Source organism: Myzus persicae, unplaced genomic scaffold (assembly GCF_001856785.1).
Source record: "Myzus persicae strain clone G006 unplaced genomic scaffold, MPER_G0061.0, whole genome shotgun sequence".
NCBI lineage: Eukaryota > Metazoa > Arthropoda > Insecta > Hemiptera > Aphididae > Myzus > Myzus persicae.
In genome coordinates this window covers 74,410-97,440 of record NW_019103612.1, presented here as the reverse complement: position 1 = coordinate 97,440, position 23,031 = coordinate 74,410, and the positions used below count along the sequence as shown (strand labels likewise).

General features: G+C 31.9%; 2 protein-coding genes across 4 annotated transcripts; one reads left to right on the top strand and one right to left on the bottom strand.

Annotated features, from left to right (window-relative positions):
- Positions 1–1,833: 1,833 nt before the first annotated feature.
- Positions 1,834–6,898, top strand: LOC111034919 (exosome complex component RRP4). Of its 3 annotated transcripts, none has more exons than XM_022316362.1 (7): positions 1,834–1,896; positions 2,041–2,207; positions 2,574–2,811; positions 2,907–3,041; positions 3,106–3,279; positions 3,341–3,469; positions 4,871–5,130. In XM_022316362.1, exons 2-7 carry the CDS (start codon positions 2,086–2,088, stop codon positions 4,949–4,951), a joined length of 879 nt encoding a protein of 292 aa, XP_022172054.1. In that variant the 5' UTR covers positions 1,834–1,896; positions 2,041–2,085; the 3' UTR covers positions 4,952–5,130. The 3 variants fall into 3 exon arrangements, with proteins under 3 accessions (XP_022172054.1, XP_022172053.1, XP_022172052.1); XM_022316361.1 differs by adding an exon at positions 6,801–6,898 and having other exon boundaries at positions 1,889–2,207; positions 4,871–4,995; XM_022316360.1 differs by having other exon boundaries at positions 1,889–2,207.
- LOC111034920 (GTP-binding protein Di-Ras2) lies at positions 6,237–21,946 on the bottom strand. Its single transcript, XM_022316363.1, has 3 exons — positions 20,940–21,946; positions 15,054–15,420; positions 6,237–7,032 (listed from the first exon to the last, which is right to left on the bottom strand). The coding sequence occupies exons 2-3, from the start codon at positions 15,357–15,359 to the stop codon at positions 6,745–6,747; spliced, it is 594 nt and encodes a 197-aa protein (XP_022172055.1). The 5' UTR covers positions 15,360–15,420; positions 20,940–21,946; the 3' UTR covers positions 6,237–6,744.
- Positions 21,947–23,031: the final 1,085 nt, after the last annotated feature.

Sequence of the window (23,031 nt, the reverse complement as noted above, 5' to 3'; positions counted from 1 at the left end):
GGTGGCGTGTATATCTGCACCTGGAGGAACGTCGCGGTCGCCGTGATCGTTCAACGGCTCAGCAGTCATCTGCTGGCGGAGAGACTTAACGCCCGAGGAAATCGCCTGGGAATCGCGAGAGCACGGTGACTCGGCTGCTGGTGGCAAGGATTCTTGCTGGGCGAACGTCATTGCAATGTGACCGTGTATGGAGGCGACGGACGAGTCTTATTGTCGAAACCGAAACGGTTCTGTGGGCAACTGCATGTAGACTTGAATGGTGGTCGGCAGCTGTCGTTTCAATGTCTTCGTTTCTTCTGTATATATGTGTGTTTAGTCGAAGTGCCTTGTCCGATATACCTATCATTATAGTAGGTATGAAAGTATGATGATGGACCGTTTATCTATAGTTACGGGGCATGGGGCTATAGGCCCATTTACTGGTGGTAGAAGGTTGGAATGGGTTTTTGTCCGAGTGTGGCTCGGCGATGTTCATGCCGAATGGCCATCTTGGATACGTATTGGGGTTGGCGCATTGCGCCGCTGTTTGGTTATTGAAAACCACAACAACTGCATAATATGTTTCTGTATGACTTGTTGTATGACTCCTAAACTTGTTAATATTTACACTGTATTTTTGTGTTAAATGGATTGACTGGATTTCGATGACTCTGAGAAGGGTTTTTTGAAGTTAGTATCGATACATTCTACGTTTCAAGGTGTCAACATTTAATTTACTTACGACAAAACAATATAATTGCAAATTTTCACGATTTTGACAACATTTATCAAAATTTGGACTTTAAACGCTTATAAAAATAACTGTGTTAATATGCATTTTCGATATTTTTAAATGTACTTATATTATTATACGGACAACTTTTAAATAATATTGTCTTACATTTTCATTAATAAGTTACACGAACAAAAATAAATGTAATAATATTTATGGAATAACATTTTTTTAACATACTTTTTTAAGAATTGGAAGTTCAAAAATCAAACCCGATAATCGACATAGAACATAATTATTTTCTGTATGTCATTTATTAAGCTCACAATTTACAACAGCTAATCAGAATACGATATAAGGTACACTACAAGATAAATGACGAAAAATTTGTACGTTTCAAAATAATATATCTAATCATTCATTATACATAGCACAAATGTTAGAAACATAAAATTAAATGTATTATATTCAATGAATTAAATTGTTTAAAAGTTATGATACCTGAATATACGTTTGGGGGGGTGTTATTACCATACAGTAATATTACACTATAGTTATTACACACGTCTTCTTCTATTCTACTTTCCGTAATAAAGTAAGTATAATTACAGTCAATGGAGGGGAATAGGACTATTGTATTCTCCTTAAATAATACAACTCTTATATAGGTACCTAATATAGTAAGGTGTACTAGTAATGTGATTAAATTATAAAATATCCTTAGAAACATTTTTGGGTAGTGTTCTAAAGGTACCTACTTTTATAATATTATTTCCAAAAAGTATTTGAGTAATGCTGTATTCTGAATACTTGTGTAATGTGTACTATACTTATTAAAAGTAAAACGACGTACTTTATTTTAATATAAAAGAAAAATCACTACAATAGTACAAAATAATATTTATTGTTATGTTGTAAATCATATATTCCTCTATAATATTAAAAATGTCCATCCTAGAGAGAGGGCCTTAATAGTTAATAGTCAATAATAACCTGCGACTAGACAATTTTAATTATATCATGAGACAGCTAAGCAACTTCTGCGGTTTTTTTTTCTTCCATTCTTTTCCGGGCAGTTATAATTTCTTGTCAACAGTTGCGTGTTTTTTTTTTTTTACCAGAAGCACGAGTTTTATCCTTATCACCGCCATCGCTTGACACCATGCAGCATGGATAAATACTAGGTAAATATTGTAGGCAATAGGCATTATAGAGTACAGACAGAGTTATTGTAAGCTACAGCCTACGAGTTACAATAATATCGTATTACGTATTTGAAGTTTTGTGGACGACAGACATCGTAAAAAAGTATGATTTCTGTTTGATAGGTATTTTATTTTACGTCGGATGTGTAAATAGACACAGCCATCATCATGAATATTTCCATAAGCTTGGCGTCAAAGAAGACCCGGCATGCCGTTCTGAAACCTACATCCAATCCGCCGATTATTTTTACTCCTGGTGAAAAAATCAGAGATCAAACAGGATTCATGAGGTAAACATTTGTAAAATGTACCAATAATATACCAATACGCTACACTTACTTTCCTGGTAAATTAGGTATTTTTATTTAAAGAAATATGGAACATGCTTCTAGTATTATTGTCTATGGGTATGGCACAGTTAATATTACATGTCCATATTGCAATATTAAATGAAAATAATAGAATTCCAAAGTTTGGTTTTATTTGTGTATAATAAAATACTAGGTATCTAGTACATAGTAAGTTACTCTTATTAAGGAAAGTAATAGTTAACCATAAATAACTAATTTTGCTTACCACCAAAATTATTTGCTTATTCTACCTCTGATCTATTATCTTATAGATATTTTAAATTGTATAAACTATTACCAATATAGAGGTCATGGGACTTATGTATCAGCGGGATCATTGAAGGCAACTGTAGCAGGAGTAGAACAAAATATTAATAAACTAGTCACAGTTAGTCCATTACGGTGTCGTTATAATGGAGAGATTGGTGATGTAGTGATTGCTCGTGTAACAGAATTGGTGCATAAACGTTGGAAAGTAGATATAAATGCTAGACTGGATGCTGTGCTACTGCTAACATCTATTCAACTACCAGGAGGAGAACTAGTGAGTTAAAGTTATATTTAAAAAAAATATATTACAAAGTAATATCACTTTTTATATAGAAATGTGTTACTATGTTACTATACTATGTTTTATAGAGAAGAAGAGGTATGGAAGATGAACAATCAATGAGAAGTTACTTGAGCGAAGGTGACTTAATTAGCGCTGAAGTTCATTCTGTATTTGCTGATGGTTCTTTATCATTACACATGCGAAGTTTGAAGTATGGCAAGGTAAAAAATTGTATTATTGCTTTTTTTCTGAAACATTTATGTAATCTAAATTTTGTTTTCACAGTTAGGACAAGGAGTATTAGTAAAAGTACAATCTAATCTAATAAAACGTAGTAAAAATCATTTTCATAACTTGTCAGCTGGAGTTAGTGTCATACTTGGTAACAATGGTTACATTTGGATTGAACCAACAAACGATAATAAAGATCCTGTTGGATTTGAAGTTGATCTTCAACAAGTATATTTTTTATTATTAATTTAATTTAATTTGAAAATTATTATTATTATTATTTGTATAGGTAGTTGATATTGGCGATAGACAAACAATTTCAAGAGTGCGTAATGTAGTTTTAGCATTATCTTATTATAAAATGCTTATATATGATACAAGTATACAGTATGCATTAGAAGAATCAAATAAGTATACTGTAAGTATAAAAGTTAAATGTGAATAGTAAAGTGTTATTGTTAATATCTAATTTATCTAATACCATGTTTTTAATAATATTTTCTTAATCCGGACACATTTTCTTCCCAAAATTGAATTAATGAAAAATATATTGCATAAAATATGTATTTTATTAAAAAATAAAGTATAATAAAATTAAAATATTAAATTAATTATTCTTTTAAGTCTTACAACACTATTACACTTTATTATATAATTAATAAACTATGGCTGTCTTAAAAATATTACTACGATAAAATTTAATTGTTTATTTTTAAATGTATTACTTTAAGACATATATTTAATTAGAATTTAAACATCTCAATAATTAAATAATTTAAAAACCATAATGGAAGCTTAGAATCTATAATACACTCGAGAGAAAATATCCATAAGTAAAATATAAATTACTTAGACTATCGTAAAATCAATATTTAGAGAGTAACTGAATGTCGATTTTTGTTTTCAAAAGTTTTCAATGTATAGCACAATATCTATAAATGAAAATGTAATTTATTTAAAAAGAAATCTAAATAACACATTTAGTTTTGATTTAAAATAATTTGTTCGTTGACTTACCTATTTTATTGTGTTTTATTTTTAATAAAATATTTTATCAATAATAACCATACAAAATTAAATCAAAGAAACATTTATTCATATAATTATAATAATTTTAATATAATTTTATAATTTATTAAAGATTCTCAATATCACAATTTTTACTTATCTAATTTCTGTTCTTAAAATATAAGCGTAAACCTAAAATCCGATTCCAATTACTAAATCAAATTAACATTACATCATAATTCTATTCTTTTGTCATTAATATTACTTGCTTGTATCAATTGAATTTTAACAGCTATTATAATCAATTACCATGTTGTAATGGGAAAAATATAATAATTGTATTTTACACTGTATTTCATGATTTTTTTTTCTTTAATTATGGTTATTATATGAAATGATTTTTTTAGAATTATAAGAATAAGAAGTTTAGGACCAAATTTACCAAATATGGATAATAAGCTTAGGAAAAAAAGTTGATAAGAGCAATTTTAGAATTTTACACTAACAGTTACATTTTAATTTGCATTACTTAGATCTTTCAATTTCCCCTACAACAATGGCATAAGTCTTAAAATTCTGATTTAAGTACACATTAAACATCAAAAACAATATAATTACAAGAAAATCTTATCAAATATCGAATTTTACTACTTCCATTCCAATTAAAGAAGAATATTATATAATTATGTTTATACATTTATCTTAGTAAAATATGTATTAAACATTATTTTATTTTATTTCACATAGTATTTCTAAAAAATCTGAACTTTATCTACAGTAGTAATGAATGTAAGCTCTCTTTGTTTTTTAGGTATCAGATTTATTAACCGCAGAAGCTTGTTACGATATCGCAAATCTTACACGCCATCGTTTACAAGCTATGGGTGAATAACAAAGGAAAAAGCATGAAGACTAATGTTATACCAGCATTTTGAAGTATTTATTTTGATACTTAAACATTTTATATGACTATAATAAATAGGAAGTTTTATTCTCTGATATGTTTTCTAAAAAAAATTAATTGTGAATTAAGTTCAATAAAAATTAAAAAAAGTTAAAAAGTTGACAATATTGAGTGTAATAACTAAACTTATTAAATTCCTCGATGTACTGTCTTTTTTTTAGTGAATTTATGTTTAAATTGTGTTAATTTTTGGATTTGCCTTATATGATTTCATGTGTGAGCGTTCCGACATTCAATATTACATATTTACTGAACATTTAACAACAATTCAAAGCTCTTATATCAATGTCTAAATAATAATCAATAATATTGTGTTTAATGGACAATACAAACTGAAAAAAAATTTTATTTTTATTTTTCTTTTATAAATTCTTATTGAGCATTAGGCTAACATTACAATAAAACTTTTTTTTTATATTCTATAAAATACCAAAAAAGTTTGCAATCCCTAATTAGTAATTATAAATAAATATCAAATAATTATGTTCCCATCTGTAGGTTGAATATTTCAGCTAATTATTAGCCTATTAAATTAATAATTTAATGATAATATGTAAAAATTAAAAAATGATTCAATTATACAAATGTTAATTATTTCATTAAAATTAATGAAATCTACAAACTATAGTATTATATAAGTGAAAATATAAAAACAATAAAATTGTGAGCGTAAAATTAACAATGATAAAGAAAATTATTTTCAGGAACTAAATGTTTTTATTAGAATGATTTCCAAAAATCACTTCCAATTTTAAAATTGATCGACAATACACTTATACAACTAGAATAACAAATGAATCATATAAAGCTGTAAACAATAATAACATGTTAAAATATTTATCTAAAAAAACAAAGGTTACCAAATGTCATGTATTTAAAAATATAATTATAATATTGTTGACTAGGTAACTACATTGTTTATTAAAATATTATGTACAAGGTGCAACATACAATATATAATTCTCATCTTCATAAAGAAAAGCAATATTACTTGTCTAGAAATATTAAAAAATAAAAATTGTTAATGTTTTTATGGTACTTTATGAGCATTATATACAGGAAAATTTGGTACACTACAACTGTATATAACACCCATTATAATAATTAAAATTTAATTATGATAAAAAAGAAGTATAGTTTATATTCTGTACGCTGAACATTACTCATAAATGATGTACATTATAAATTACAAAATCTAGGGTTGTTATTCTTGTTTCTCTCAAATAATCACTGCACAAATCAAACACGTATGAAGTACTGCATACATAATTACTCAAACAAATGTTAATTCTATTGTACTGTGAAAACTGATTCCACAAAAGTATTCACCATTATTCATATTCCCTGTCTGACTGATATAGTAATTATTATAGATAATATATACAAAGTAAATCCTATGCACTATATCTTTGCTAGTTATATATGTCTATGACATATACAACTGAAATTCATTTTTATATTTGCACCTCCAAAAAAGTCCACGGTATAGTTGTGTTGTAACATCGCTCTAAAGTTCTAATCTAAATAAATTGGTGTTGTCAGCGCTTATCAGTCTCACTAATAAAAAATTTTAATTTGATTTTTACTGTGACATTTTATAATAATTCTCAATGAATTGTGACTTAACAAAAGGAAAATTATTTTATGAAACTTAAACAACACGAATGTAAAACTATATCCCCATGTCCGATGAGCGTGTCTTGGTAGTACATAATATACTACTACATAAGCGCGCATTTCTCCCGTATCTTACGGCCACGCATGGACTTTTTTTCAGGCTGCAGCGATATGTTCCTATTCTTCTCCAGATTGAGAAGCTCCTGAAACAGCTCCTTAACGTTGTGGTTGGTCTTGGCTGACGTTTCCATGAAATGACAGCCCCACCGTCGAGCCTCAGCATCACCTTCTTCAGCTGAAACTTCTCGAGTGTCATTCTCATCACATTTGTTGCCTACCAACATGATTGGTATTGACGGAAGCTCCGACGCACCTTTGGTCTCTTTTATGACCTGTAAATAATTTATTATTTTAGTCACAAATAATTGTTCACACTTGTTTTGATATTTTTTTAATAAATTTACTATAATTTGTTAGTAGAGATAGGATGGTAGTCATTTTTACATTTTTTTCTTTAAGCAGTGTTAAACTATACTTACAAACAATTTGTTCTATAATTCATAGTTTCAAAATATATTATTTTTAGATTTTAATAGCAGTGATAAATATATTGATTTTACAATGATGTGTAGTTTTATTTTTTCTGCCTGTCGTTACCTTTTGGGTAGTAGAAATACTTTGACTTTCTACTTCAGCATCTTTTCTTGTATTAAAGTGAATCTATAGTTGGTACTCTGGTGGGTCTAATAAGTAATAATCTTAGGTACTTGTAATGTTCAAATGTTTTCTATACATGATAACATTCTCAAAATATATTTTGATTCTTTTTGCGCTATTTATAGATTTAAATAAAAAAACAATTAAAAAAATTGTTAATGAGTCAAAAAGCTTGAAAATGTAATACCTACAAGATTCCTCATACGTAAGTCGTTATAAAAGCAGTTATCAAATAGGCATTAAATAATTGTGAGCAAACACTTTTTTATAAACATCCAAAATTAAAATGCTGATAAAATTCATCAGATCATGAAAATTTGAAAATTATTTTGTGGTTGAAAATCTTAAAAACATATTTAATTTATGGAGCTGAGGATTGAAAATGTCAAACAAGATTTCTCAGGAGAAGTTCTTACTACAAAAAAAATATAGGTACCTACCCATACAAACATAGTTATTTGTTAAAAATATATAAACAAAAATAACAATTTTGTTTTAATTTAAAAACATTATTTGTGGGTACTTGAAACTTTTAAAGTACCTAGATATTTTAATATATTTTATACACAAGCTGACATTTTCTAATGTTCAATTTCAATGTTTTCAAGAGAAAAAATAATTCAACCGTCTATAGGTTAAAAGATAACAAAATAAATTACATAAATGGTAAATATAACAATAATACCTGCCATAAAATATATGTAGGTACTTAGGCTGACGGACCAGAATCGATTAAAAATATTTTTTCTATCCTTATGTTGAGAAAATATTATATAAACTATTATAATAGATACTACAAGTTTAGTGTCTACATGTTTTTAATCATAGGTACTAGGTACGTATAGATTTAATAAATTTCTAGAATCAAATAATTATAATACTATATTATTTGACATTTGTGTATGTTAAAAAAAACTTTTTGCGATACAGCCATATAGAATATAGATATATAGGTACCTACCTAATAAAGTAATAATTTATTTTCAATGTAAACTGTCCTGAATGAATAATATGTGAATATATTACCCGAAGACTTTCGGCAAATAAACATAAACCACACAGTGAAGTTTTCCTACCCACATGATAATATTATGTACCTATACATACATTATCCTACCCATCTACCTGACTACCGCGAATAACGAATTGTACAAACAATGTTTGCCGGCAGTGTTGTTTTCCTGCGGGGACGAAAAAAAAGCAACTGAAAACCTTTCAGCCCTCCTCCTCCCCCACTTAATGCAATCGATAAACATGCACCAGTTTTTACTTCCTAGTTCCTACCCATATTATCATATTTTTATAGACGTTTGCAGAGTTCTGTAAAAAATATTGGAGTACAATTATTGGACTTGGGCGCACATTGTACCGAGTCGATCTGTCTAGATTTCAGCCCACACAATAATATTAAAGTCTGGAGCGTAGTCACATGCACATATTATATTTACTCGACGAGGGCCAAACGACAGCACAACGTTTATGTGCAGTGTATAATTATATAAATGTATCTGCGTGTTGTAGTTACCCAGACGACAACGACGGTCTGACTTTTAAATTAGGTGGTGTAACAATATGAAACCGTAGCGTGGTGAATATTGATTCTCAAAATATCTATTTCGGCCATGATACCAAATATAGTAGGAGGTACGTACGGACTACGACTATACAGTAGTACAGTAGCACATATACGATATGGCAATTGCCTACCTTAACATGGCTGTTATTGAATCGCCAAACACACATCATTTTTAAAAGTAGCTATGGAGGACATCCGTTAGAAAAATATAAACTATTATGCAGTAGGTGCCTGATGATTTGTGCTTTGATGTTGTTGTTTTTTTTTGGGGGGGGGGGAGGTCTGCCTTCACGTTCTGTATTTCTAATAAGTAGGTACCTGATATAATAATGTAAACCAGAACCAGAATATGCTTAATGTAGGTCGTTTTTTATTTCCCACTTGTCAACGAAACAACGTTGAAAACTTAAAATAAAGAAATGCTCTTGGACTTAAAAATATATAAACCTTAACCGTTTTTCCGAAAACTTAACTCAGCAGTCTGTAAAGTGCACAGGACCGTTCATTTCGGATACAACGATTTCAAATTTTAAGACATCCATCCAGTTGCAAAACAGAATTCATGCATTCAATGCTTTTTGAATATTATAAACTCTATGATTATGTTTTTCGCTTAAAATAAATTAAATAATACATTTATTAGGGTTGATGGGGGGTAAACACCCAAACCCCCTGGCTACGCCACTGGGTATTAGTGACTCACTTTTGAGGAACCTTTTAAAATTATTTTTTAAATAATATATTCATTTTTCGAATTACCTAAGAGTACTGGTCTTTCAGGTTTTTGGATGTTACCTATGTTCATCTTGTATGGCGTTTACCTTTGATAAAAAGTCTCTCAACACTAACTTACATTACCGGAACGAGAAAAAAACTATTTAATATATTCCTGAAAGTGTTGACTCTGAAACATTGACTTCTAGTACTGTAGATATAAGCCTTCCTATAACTATTTATAAACGTATTTTTATTATTTTCAGAATAATAATGTAAATGTAGTAGGTATTGTAATGCAATAAAAAAAAACCAAAAATCCAAAAAAACATATTTATCAGAATATAGGTTTCGGTACCTATCGGTTCCTAATATAAACTATTTAGGGTTTCGGTCTCAATATTTTCAAAATGTTTCTATCCAAAACGGGTTTTTTCAGTCCCTGTAATACGGTTTAACATTTTGGTGGTTACCAAACAATTAATAATCATTAAAACCTTCTTATGGAAAAACAAGAATTTACTCACAAAACCAGTTTTTGACATACCTAATTGTTTTTCTTTTTTAGTCGTAATTCACAACCTCACCGTAGATTGATATTTGAAATATCCACAAAATGTTTATAGTTGCATTTTCAATATATGGCATACTTTTAAAAATATTTCAAACGTATTTATAAGCTTGGGAAATGTATAATTTTTTTTTTTTCAATAATTGTCGATAAAAAATTTTTGGAGATCAAAAAACTTAACAATTTAACACAGGTTCATAATAAGTTGTAATTATAGCTATTTAAAAATATTAAATACAAATAGACAAGATATTTTTTTCGTCTATTAAGTATAGACTGATAAGCTGTCTCTGCTCAGAATCATTTTTCGTATGCAGTGATCTATCATCGAATTGTAATTTAACATGTCATACATACATAACAGTGACTTGCCCAATGACGAGGTACACTCAACACCTACTGTAACTACAGCAGACCATTCCCCACCCCACACTCGTTTTATTTCAAAAGTACTGAGAACTTTCAATTTTTGACTTCCCTTTCATTTTACTAGATAAAGTGTTCTCAGAGATAAAAAAACATTAAAAAAAAAAATTACTGCAAAATCAATAGGTACATTCTTTTCTCTGGCGAGAATCTAAAATAATAATTCATATACCATATACGTCGCCGACCGCCATCATAAATTTTATTTATGATAGGTACAATATCTCATATTTCATGTGTAGGAATAATAGTAAATAGTAATCAATCATTTTGTTTGGTTCATCACTTCTCTAGTAGGTACCTATATTAAACAGGATGAATGTACTATGTACATACAATGCAAATTGAAAGAATACGTCATGAATCCGAGATGCATGATCATAATTTAACGCCTATAGGAAAAATAAAATATCTGTTTCACTTCAAAAAAAACTCGACAGTATTGTACTAAAATAAATAAATAAAAATGAATATTTTTTTAAATATCAATGACACCGTAAACAAAGTATTGAATTAATTTACTTCATTGTGATTTTTTTTTTATAATTACCTATTTTACATTGATAATTGTTTTTAAATTTTATAAGTGTGTAATAAATAATTATCATTATTATTATGTAAGTTCATTACATTTTAATAGTTTTGGATGTCAAACTTTTTGAGCCACTCATAATCAAATAAAATATTGGTAGTATAGGTATACGCTCATATTATTTTAGTATTTAATAATAATTAAATAATTATAAAATTACAATATTATACAATATTCCTCCTATTAACTATTTCATTTATTTTATTTAAAAGACGGTACCGTGCCAATGTTTCGTTTTACCAAATCGCTAACGGAGTTTTAATTTTTATCCTAAGGGCGTGGCAAATAACCTAGCGACACGACAATCTTATAAACGTACACAATCAAAATATATGATCAGAAACTAAGGAACCAACAGGCAACAAATACATTATACATAACCTATAACTTATAAGTAATGTTAAAATTTAAATTAATCTTTTCATAATATATTGAAATTTTAAATACCAATAATAGTCACGCAATGTTTTTATAATATAAGTAATAGTTATTAATTAAAAGTTATAACTTATAAATTGAATTATATTTGAAATATATTTGGATAAAATTGGCACTTTTAAGAGGTAAAAATTGAAAATTCTCAATTTTTTTCCTAATAATTAGAAAACAGTTGGACAAAATCGATATTATTTTTTGATTCAACTCAACCACAAATTACTGAAGATACGTGCAATTTCCACCAAATGCTTATGTATTAGCAATTTTCGTAGATGAAAAATATTCAATATTTTTTATGCATTTTGAGCAATTTTCGATTTTTTTAGTTTTTTCTTCTTTAAGTGTCGATAAAACTTTTTTAGTGGAGAAAAAATGTAATACAATGTTCCTCATAGTACATGGTTAGCAGATTATACATATAAATATACATGCCAATTTAAAAATATTAAAGATATACAAAGGCACAATTTTTTTTTTTGAAAAATAAATGTCATTGATAATAACGAAATTCGGGTGAATTGAGACACCTCCCTCCCCCTCGAAAATATATTTGATCACCTAACACCTATAATGGGCTTACCTTATATTTCCGACTTTCCAAGATTGGTATAACGTTATACTATATGGTGCAGTATTCAATTCATCCAGTATGGCGCATATTGGCGTAATACGACAATAACGAGCCAACGATTATGTCTGACCTACATCGTGTGTTCGTGTATACGATTATTATAATACATAACATATACTGTATAATCGTATGCAAACACAGAGAGTCTGGTAAAGGTACCTAAGTAGTTCCATACACAAACAAAAACCACACATCTGCATAGTGCATATAATATTATGGTAGTACCTACCTACATTGAATATGGTACAATTTTGAATTAATATTAATATCTATACCTATTTTAGTAGTGTATGAATTAGGATCTTCTAAACATAGAACCCTTGACAATTTTTATCAACACGACTAAAGTCTACTATATAGTGTATAGTAAAAAGGTAAATCACTTTAACCTGCATCAAAGAAGGAAGGAGCTTGTGGATACACTCGGGCGGCGACTTAGTGGGTATTTGTAACTATATTATTATAGTTAAGTGCCAATATGTACCCAGTGGCGTCCGACGACGGAGGAAAAACTGATTGATCGCCCGTGATCGGTAAACCGAATGTGGAACGACTCGATGGACGCGAAAAAAAACATCAGTGAGATAATCGTGTTTTCTTAAGGCCGAAACCGACAGTTTTAATAGTTCTTTGTGTTTTTACACAGCTACTCTGATTTATCAAACCGTAGTTTTATGTACCAGATAACAATAATTGTAATATCATGCGCTATGCGTCTATATGCACACTAAACAGTATGCTAAACGCTAACCTAACCAAACAAAACCATATTGAGTTGAAATCTTCAAGTTTTTTGTCAACTTAAAAAGGCTATACATATTCAAAACAAAGTCCAACCGAAGAAATCAGATTGCGTCGTCGTTATCAACTCATTGAAATAGATACTCGTGTTTAATAACACAATTTGAAAATCACAAGTGGCGTGGTCAAACTAATTTAGTCCGCAGAGTGTGCATATAATTAACGTAATGTTGTTTAATACATTTTATGCCTAGGAAAAAATTGTATGCACTATTAATCATGGCAACATGTATGTATATATTCATTGATCAATTCTCTCTCACCTGCCACTTAAAAAAAAATAAATCTTAAACTTGATGATGAGGAATCTAAAATTGTTTCCTATATTAGCTTAGAAGAACGCAGGACAGCATACGTGAGTGTAGATTCCTACAAGTTACTAGTACACAAACTATAGGAGATGGTGTGGCCTATTATTGGTGTTACCTGCATGACTAGACGACTGTCGGCTATAAGTAATGCATTTTTATTCATATAATATGTACAATATTCTGAATTGATTTTAGAAATTTTAACTTCACATTGTATAAACTTGTAGACAAATTAATTTGAAATAGTTAAATACAACCGACTAGAGACAAATTTTGAGAGTTTTAAAGCTTTCAAATCAATTAATTGCTATCGATTAAAAAACAATATTGATAGGTATTATTAAATAAAATGTTTAAAATGTTAATTCGATTCTTAGCTCACTTTCTCCTTCCAAATTGCGTGTGTGTTGACTTCAAGATATTTTCAAAAAAATGTGGACTGCACGAACACGTTTTAGTCCTGAATTGTCCACGCCATCCCCACTAGTACCTCTAGTCTCTACTAATAAACCTACTATCGATAAAATATTGTGCACATCGTGACACACATTTTGGCAAAATTCGTTTTGCTGAAGACGGCCGGTGTCCACAACCAAAGTTCAAGAGAACCCGCAGAAATGCAGAATAAAATTCCGCTCTGGTAAGGTTAAAATCCAATTGTCAAATTAGTATATTATTGGATTTTGGTATTCTATACAAATATATGTATTCTAATACAGCACACTACGCATCATTGTTAACACTTTTTTTATTTTAGAAATATTTTAAAAATAAAATTATGTTTGCTAATATGTCACATATACCTAATGCGCATGTATCCTTTGAGCCTCAGGTCTGCTATTCCAATAGAATGCATATAATAACAAACCTAACACTCAATCCACGGAAGTCGTTTTTACAAAGAGCTCTGACCATCTCTAAGTCAATGAAGATTATCCCAGATGAGTGGGAAGACAAAGTGATGAGAAAAAGACCAGGGCGGCGCCCACATATATAACGTGCGCACTCCAGTACCAGTCATTGACCTCCGACCTCCCTGGGAAAACTAAAATCAAACTAACCGCATACGCATGTTACATGAAAGATGTAACGAACTCGTGAATAAATTGAAAATTAGAGAGGACGCCCGGCGTGGGATTGCGGAGCAGGTGTGCAGTCGACGCAACACTTAATTTTGGACTGCCAGCTAAGGAGATACGAAGGGGATTTGGAGGATTTCGCCAAAGTAATCACTGAGGCCGTTGGGTGGCTGAATTCTTTAGATGTTGAAATTGAATTATGCAAATGTGATATTTAATGTGTTGTTAAATAAAATTTTTATTTGTGTTATCTGTAATAATAATTGAATATTACGTTCCCTGCTTATACCGCGGTTATTTAATTTAGTGTGATATCGTTCAACGGTATATGCAATACTATACTATACCAATAAATAAATGAAACGTATATGCTATTAAATTACTCGTAGAGGTAACGAAATCCCCGATGGGGGAGGGGGGGCGATGACCCTGTTAGTCACTCGCCTGCGGCCACCCTTGCAGCCAACGCACGTATACCCTGCAGACAACGCCGCACCGATATACCGCATAACCACTGACCACCAACAACCAAACCGGACCGGAACGCGTGTACGCACCTGCCATATGGGTCGGAGTTCCTCGAGAGACTGTCTGGACGTGCACGAGTACACCAGTATGAACGCGTGGCCCTTGGACATGGACAACCGCTGCATGGCGGGGAACTGATGCGACCCCGTCGTGTCGGTGATCTGCAGCGTGCAGATGTTCTTGTTGCAGCTGATCACCTGCCGGTACGTGTCCTCGATGGTCGGTATGTACGACTCGCGGAATGTGCCCTTGACGAACCGGAGCACCAGCGAGCTCTTTCCCACGCCGCCCGCCCCGAAGACCACCACTCGGTAATCGTTGCTCTGTTCCGGCATTGCGACGTCGTGTCGCGACTATTACACGGCTACTGCAGCAGTGATGATACGCGTGCTGCACCTGTACAATAATTATACATCGATTGCATTAGTATTGTTATCATTTATTGTAACACGGTTGTTCAGAATTCGATTTTTGGAATTTTTAAAATATATAAGTTTAAACCATGTTTTCAAACCATCGATATTCTTCGTACGTACCTATACACTACTTTAAGGAGTGTTCCTGTGGAGATACAAACTTCTGTTTTTTTTTCAAATGAGAACCATTCGTTTTAATGGAGATAATCATTAGTATAAACATTTTAATAACCGATGAACCATAATATACTCATTCGAATTTTGAATTTGGTGTCTACGACTAAATGTTCAAAAAAATTATTTACTAAATAATTTACTGTAAAAAAGGTACTCGAGTAGTACAAAAGACCACAAAAATGACAAAATATTATGGTCTTTAACTTTTAAGTAGGTATATTTGAAAATTTCAAAAATCAGAATTTTAATAAATTCATTATATTAAAGGGAAAAAAATTGGTTTGGTGAATCACCTTGTAAACGAATGATTTATCGATACATTATTATTCAGAGGTGTTTGGACGTTTATCAGTATTCAGTTCTGTCGCGGAATAGGGTGATATTACTGCATGTTAGGTATAATATATAAAAAAAACGTCTGCCGAAAAAGGGTGAATTCTAAAATTTGGAAATCAACCGAGGATTTGGTGCCAATAATTTGCACATTTTTAATGTACGATAAATTAATATGACACTTATACCTAAATAATTATATGAAATATTTAAACGGATTATAGGTTTATAATGTTATAGTATCCGTACTATAGTCGCCACTAGCCAACCTTCGTTTGCAATATTCCACGCATATAAGCATTACACCTAAATGTGTCATACCCAAACTTATAAAACAAAATATTTCGTTTACTTTAAGGCAACAAAAAAAGGGTCATAGATATACCATATACGCTCACCATTTGTCCATTTCGATCAATATCTAACCGTATATAATATGGATTAACCATGTTTTCCTTTTTGGCAATTTTATTGTTTTACTTCGCATTATATAACTGTAGACCGCATTCCTTCGAGTGCATCGATATATGAGAATGATAAAAAAAGGTATACTTGTTCAAACTCCAGGTTTTCGATATGTTTTATGCCTCTCGGCTGAACCCAAAAATCGTGCGATTCCCCTGCAGTAACGTCAGTTTCCAATTTTTATTATAGTATAAACTACCAAGTCCAAGATTAATGACGTCACCTTAAGATATAAATATTTATAATATGTACTAAAGGCTTATAATATATGCACTTATGCAAATTTAAACAAAGCACAAACACATAATCAAATTACAACTGTATACATATTTTGTTGCTGATTCTAAATATTAATATTAAATAAATAAACACACAAATATCTAGAACCTTAGAATTTTATCAATCAGATTAAAATTAAATTATAGGTTATATGTGTATTGTCAGGTGTGCATGCCTACAGAGCTTGTATTTTATTATAATATATTATTATGTAGGTACTACTCACTTGGTATTTTATTTTTGTGTTATAATATTTTTAAGATAAATAAAAATAAAAATGTTAGTTGATAGTCATATTTGATTTTCTAAAAATGATATCGCCACTTCTAATTACCTAGATGGCTCAATAATATAAGTACTTACAATTACCTATTATTAATCTATACATGATACAGATTGAAATAATTAATGGTAGTAAAAAGTATCAATTTTACTATTCAAAAAAATACATTTTACATTATTTATAAGACTGGTTCTTTTTAAGTAAATTATAGTTATATATATATATATTATGTTAATTGTTACTTAAAAGTTGTGTGTACTTTTTTTATACGCAACTTGAACTCATTTCCAAAGAATTATTTAGTTCGGTTATAATTTTTAAATTTATTTTTCACGATTAAAATATTTCTTTCCAAAAAGAAATAATAACAAACATTAAAAAATTTTAACAATGAAGTAAATTATCTCGGTGTAAATTATCTCTGATATAAAATATAATTTAATAACAAGCAACTAATAAAAATAAAGAAAACAGTTCAAAGAGGGATTAAAATAAAAAATATTTTTGATGGAAAATCGAACTCAAGAAGATACTATAAAAGAATTATTTTGTTGATAAATAAAATGCAATATTATAAATGTTATTATTGTTCTCATTTAATAATGTCCCATTTTTATGAATCATTAGCTCACTTTTTATTGTATTTATTTATAAATACAAGAATTGGGGCACAATCAGAAAATAATATATTATACAAAGAAATTTTAAATAGATACATAATATGCATCAATATTATGTAACTATAAATAACTTCAAATTTAACAAATCTAAAAAGCTACAGATTCATTAAGATATTTTACATTTTAGAATATATTAAATTCCTCATTAAAAATTAGGTTATTCTATAAATAGTATTATGTGCCTACCTATATGCCTACCTTTTATGCTTGATTAATTAAAATTCTGTATTAAACCACACCTATTATTCAGTTAAAAAATAAAATACAATTTTTTAAAAAATGTTTCTATTTTTACCAGTTTTGTGTAATGAGTAAAATAAATGACCAATTATTAATAAGTAATAAATAATATTAGAGTAAGATAAAAATAAATTATAAAGTTTTATGGTTCTTCAATTTAATTTGTATATTAAATAACAATCAAAAATAATTCTCTTTCTTGATCAATATGTTCAAAATTCTTTCGATTATAGTAACACCATTGTAGTCAAAGTCAGTTGCATGATTTATTTAAAATAAATCTATTGGTCCATTACATTAAATTGTTTTTCTTTTATACGATAAATACATTTATATATTCTGTATCAGTTTCAAATATAAAAATGTAAAAAGTTTATTTATTATCTAGATAACCAACAGATTTAGTGAGGGTGCAATTTAAAAATGAAATCTATACAATTTATATATAACTATACATTATTTTATTCATTTATTAACAGTTAGGCAGTGCTCTTAGAATATAAAATAGACACTTAAATTCATTTTTGTTTCAAGTAACAATGTAGGCAGTAGATATAATAAGAAAAATAATTAGAATGTAAATAAAATACAAAATTATAAAGAATTTTAAATAAAAATGATAAAACAAGAAAGATTGGAACACCATTAGCAATGTATATTTATTGTCTTAGACTAATTTATCATATTATTGTTTGTAAATTGAGAAATATGAAAGGACTTCGGTGAACGGAAAACTATTTTACACCTACAATAATTAAATATTATTTCTGTTAAAATGTAAATAAATTACAAACGTTTAATAAATTCAAATTAATAAAATACATTTTTAATTTGATACCAATTCCCAGTGTTCAGAGTAAATTTCAATTATAAGTTATAGCGATTAAACCAATTTTTGAATATCAATATATCACCTACAATGGTACAAAGAGAAATTTAAATGTAATATAATTATTTAATGTAAAACAAACAGCACAATATTAGATACTTTAAACTTGAATATAGCCTAAACATATTTTTAAAAACTACTGACCTGAATGTACATTAAAGTGTTTCTTTAAAGATGACAATACATTGTCGAGTTAATATTAATTATTCAACGTACGCTTAAATGAATAAAATAAAATAATAAAGTAATTGAGTTCGAAATGAAGGGCTGAAAATCGTTTAGGTTAAAGTGACTAAGTTGCTTTATTGACAGATGACAGAGCCACACATACAAAACAATGGGAAAATCAGAAAATATTCCACTATAAAGTCTAAAAACGTCGTTTTTTTCTTTTTGTTTGAAAAGAATGTATTGAAACTTCACAGTTTGTAGTTTTCCAGTAACCCACCCACTCGTAAACCTATTCATTCTGTTATCCAGGTAAACTTTCATCAAAATCCGTCAACCTTTTAAATAGGTTACCGACGGTACATAAAATAAACAAACAAAATGTGGGTCACCAAATTAAAAACCTCGTTGATGGCTTATAAAATTGTATATGCCTGATAGGGCATACTCTTTTCTATTTTTCTTATTGTCTGAACATAAAAATCAGCACTTATAAATCATTAAACAATTATATTATACATAGGTACAGTGTGCAAGCACATTATGATAATAATATGAATTTCAAATCGTCAAATCGTCAAAATTATAGTATTTCTAAGACGACATACAGATGCGTAGGCATACAATATAACAAAGGGTATATCATTCCCATATTACCTATAACGGTATCCACAGCTCCCGTGAATATACCTGCCCCACCAGACGACGTAGCCGGAAAATAATAAAATATGCACTGGCACCACGTCATGCACCGCCATTAATCATTCGGAACCGTCTAAAAGCTATTCATTATTTGGTCGTTAACTGCAAACACCAGAAGCGCATAAGCATCTCATATTAAATCTGCAAAAGCAGTTAACCCCAATACCCCCCCCCCCCCACAAGTGTTATTGTGAGAACACTGTAGAACACTCCGTACGGTCGCTCCAACTGCACACCGTATACAGGTTGTGATATAATAATAATATATTATAATGTCACCGTATGTACACACGATTATATGATACATATTGTATTGTACCTGCTGTGCATAGTAGTGGTCGATCGACGAAATTCGTCACTTTCGTGTTCGCTGGCCGTAAATCACACGATACCTACCCATTCAAAGTGAGCACAGCGAACGTGCACATGGTCATTACCATACGTGACGTATCGCGGAGTAATAACACACACTAATCCATATAGGTAGTGTATAATCATGCCGGGTAGTTCGTATACACAGAACCAATTTTGAGAGCCACGCACAGAGCTGTGCGCGATATATGTATATAACGATTATTATTATAATATAATACTCGCACATGTGTATCGATCGTTTTGCACGGCACACATAGTATATAATGTGTGCATGATGAAACTGTGGAAAAGAGGCAAAATGCATATTATGCGGTCGACGGAGAAGCTACCTAATTTTTAATCACTATTTGCGTATAGATAGAGTAATTAAAATAGGTATAATGCGTACACGCTGCAGGTCGTTGCTTTTTATAACTTCATAACAACATATCCCACGACCTCGTCGAAAAACGCGTATTTCGGGTCTAACGGTTCCTACATATTATAATGTCATGTAGGTACCTATTTTATGGTGGGCGTGAATGCGTGATGATCAGCCAAAGGTCTCGTACGGCGGCGTATCTGTAGGAATCATATTGTTTTCATTTTATGGGCCGATTAGGCCTGCAGGTAAGTGTCGAGGTGCGGGGGTTATAATTATTGAACAAACGTACAGTAAGCACGACGAACGTTTTGATTGAACCCGAAATTTTAAATCTAGGCCTCGGCCCCGGGTAACCCCTCCCCCCCCCACCAACACTGTATACGCCGCAGGCTTACTCGTAGAACTGTTTCGAGCGGTTCTCCTTCTACTCTCTAGGCACTACCTATACGTGAAAATAAAGCGTCGACCACGACTCCTCTCTTCACCGCTAACGTGAAGCTTCCCAACGCGTAATAGAATACAACGTCGTGATATTATTACTGACCTGCGATCAAGTCTCGGCTGTGCGGCCCCACTCGCGTATCCTCTTAAGACGACGATCTGACGCGAACCTTGGGTGGGCGTAGCGCGGCCGTATTATCACAATCACAACTGTTCGTGTACGCTGTCGCTGTCGCTGTCGTCGTCGCTCTCGCCGCGGTACTCGCCGTATCTGCGGTGGCCAAGTCCGCCGTAGCAGCAGCTGCCGCGGTGGCCGCGGAGTTGGTCGTCTCGGTCGTCGTCTCGGTCGCCGCGGCCAACGCCGCCACGTCCATAACCCCGGGCGCAGTAGTTATGATCGGCGCGCGGCGAGACAACGGACGGACGGACACGCGACGAGTACGGTGCACGCGCCGGTGACGGACGTGACTGCGCGACGAGGACGGGCGCGCGGACTGGGCGCGCGCGGATCGAACGCCGGTGGCCGCGTACGATATTACGGCGACGATATTATAGTAATATTATTACGTTTTCCCCGTCGCACCGCCGTTGAATGGGAATCGCGTGCGCTCGTATAAATAACAACAATTATGCGATCCGTATGTATCGCTATAGGTGTAACTGTACGTACGAGTATCGGATGATTCGCTGGCCTCCTCCGGTATAGGCGTGTACGGGTACACTTGTACTCCGTATAACGTGAGACGTGTCGTATTAATATAATATATTAGCGGAACGATATACGACGTGTCTTGGACGTGTCCGACCGGACGCTCGGACGCGCGCGTACTATTTAAAATAAAACGTCGAAATAAATAAACAGTAATGATATAACTGCAACGGCGGTAGTAATAATAGTAATAAAAATAATAATAATAATAATAATAATAATAATAATAATAGTAGTAATAATTTCGCGCGCACGACGATAGGATCACGGCGCGTTGCCGATGGCGGTGGCGGCGGTCGTCGTCGTCCTAGTTCGGGGGTTGCCGACGAATTTTATTTCATTATTATTATTTTAGATTTTTTCCTCTCTTTTCGCGTTTAACGTTTGCGTCGCCCGTGTGTGTGCGTCGCGCATCGGTTGATCAATACAAAGACGCCGTAGTCGGAGGCGTCAGTGGACGCGGGGGTGCGCGCCTATGTGGGTGGGCGGGGATTGGAATGAAACGGGGTGCGGGGGTTGAACGGGTACGCCGGAACACCCGACTCCGCCGCCCGGTCGACCCGGTCAACGGCGTATACATAATATAATGTAATATGTATATAATATGTACACAGGGTGATTCGCCGAACACGCTCGTGCCCCCGTTATGCCCTTATTTTGACTCGGACATGATGCAGTTAATATCGATATGTGTTTTTGGATTTTCGCATGGCCGCATAGATATATTATGCTTGAAGACCGCACGTTGTCGGGAGCTTAGGTTCTTCGTGGTGATTGAACTTAAAAGCGATTATAGTCTCCAGCCTTGGCAGTATTAAGTTTGTGTTCAATAAATGAGCACCCCATCCCCGTTTCATTAATTGAAATTCTCGAATTCTCGAGCAGATATGATATGATATTTATATGATTGAAAAAAAAAAACTAAAAATCGAATAGAAATAGAGCAGTAGGTTATAGGTACATATTGCATTATCGCGTCTACTTGACTAAATATATTATGTATAACTGATTGCAGAAATAATATATATTATTTTTAGGGCGTCTAGCCCTATAGCCCTGAGGTATTTCAATCCACGTGCGTCCAAAGGATAAGACAAACAATTACGGTTAGCTGCAGTGAAAATAACAGGCACTTCTCGCGGTCTGGAAATAAAAGCACGGTAACCGGAACAAGGCTCCGAATTCCCACACGCATATAGGTGTTATAATCAAAGACTAAAGAGTAAATCGAGTAATCGAGTGGAGGTGATCGCGAACTACCCTGTATACACGCGACGGCGGTGGGCCGCGTGACGTCACGGCAGTGGCAGCAGTGGTGGCAGTGGCGGCAGCAGCAGCAGCAGCAGCAGCAGTGTCAATGATATTATGCGCATGCGCCCGCGACTCCAGTGGCGGTTGTATTATTACGATACACGCATAATATAGTAGCCGTGCCGCCGCCGCGAAACAGACGATCCTCCAGTGCCATTAATGGAGACGACAACCC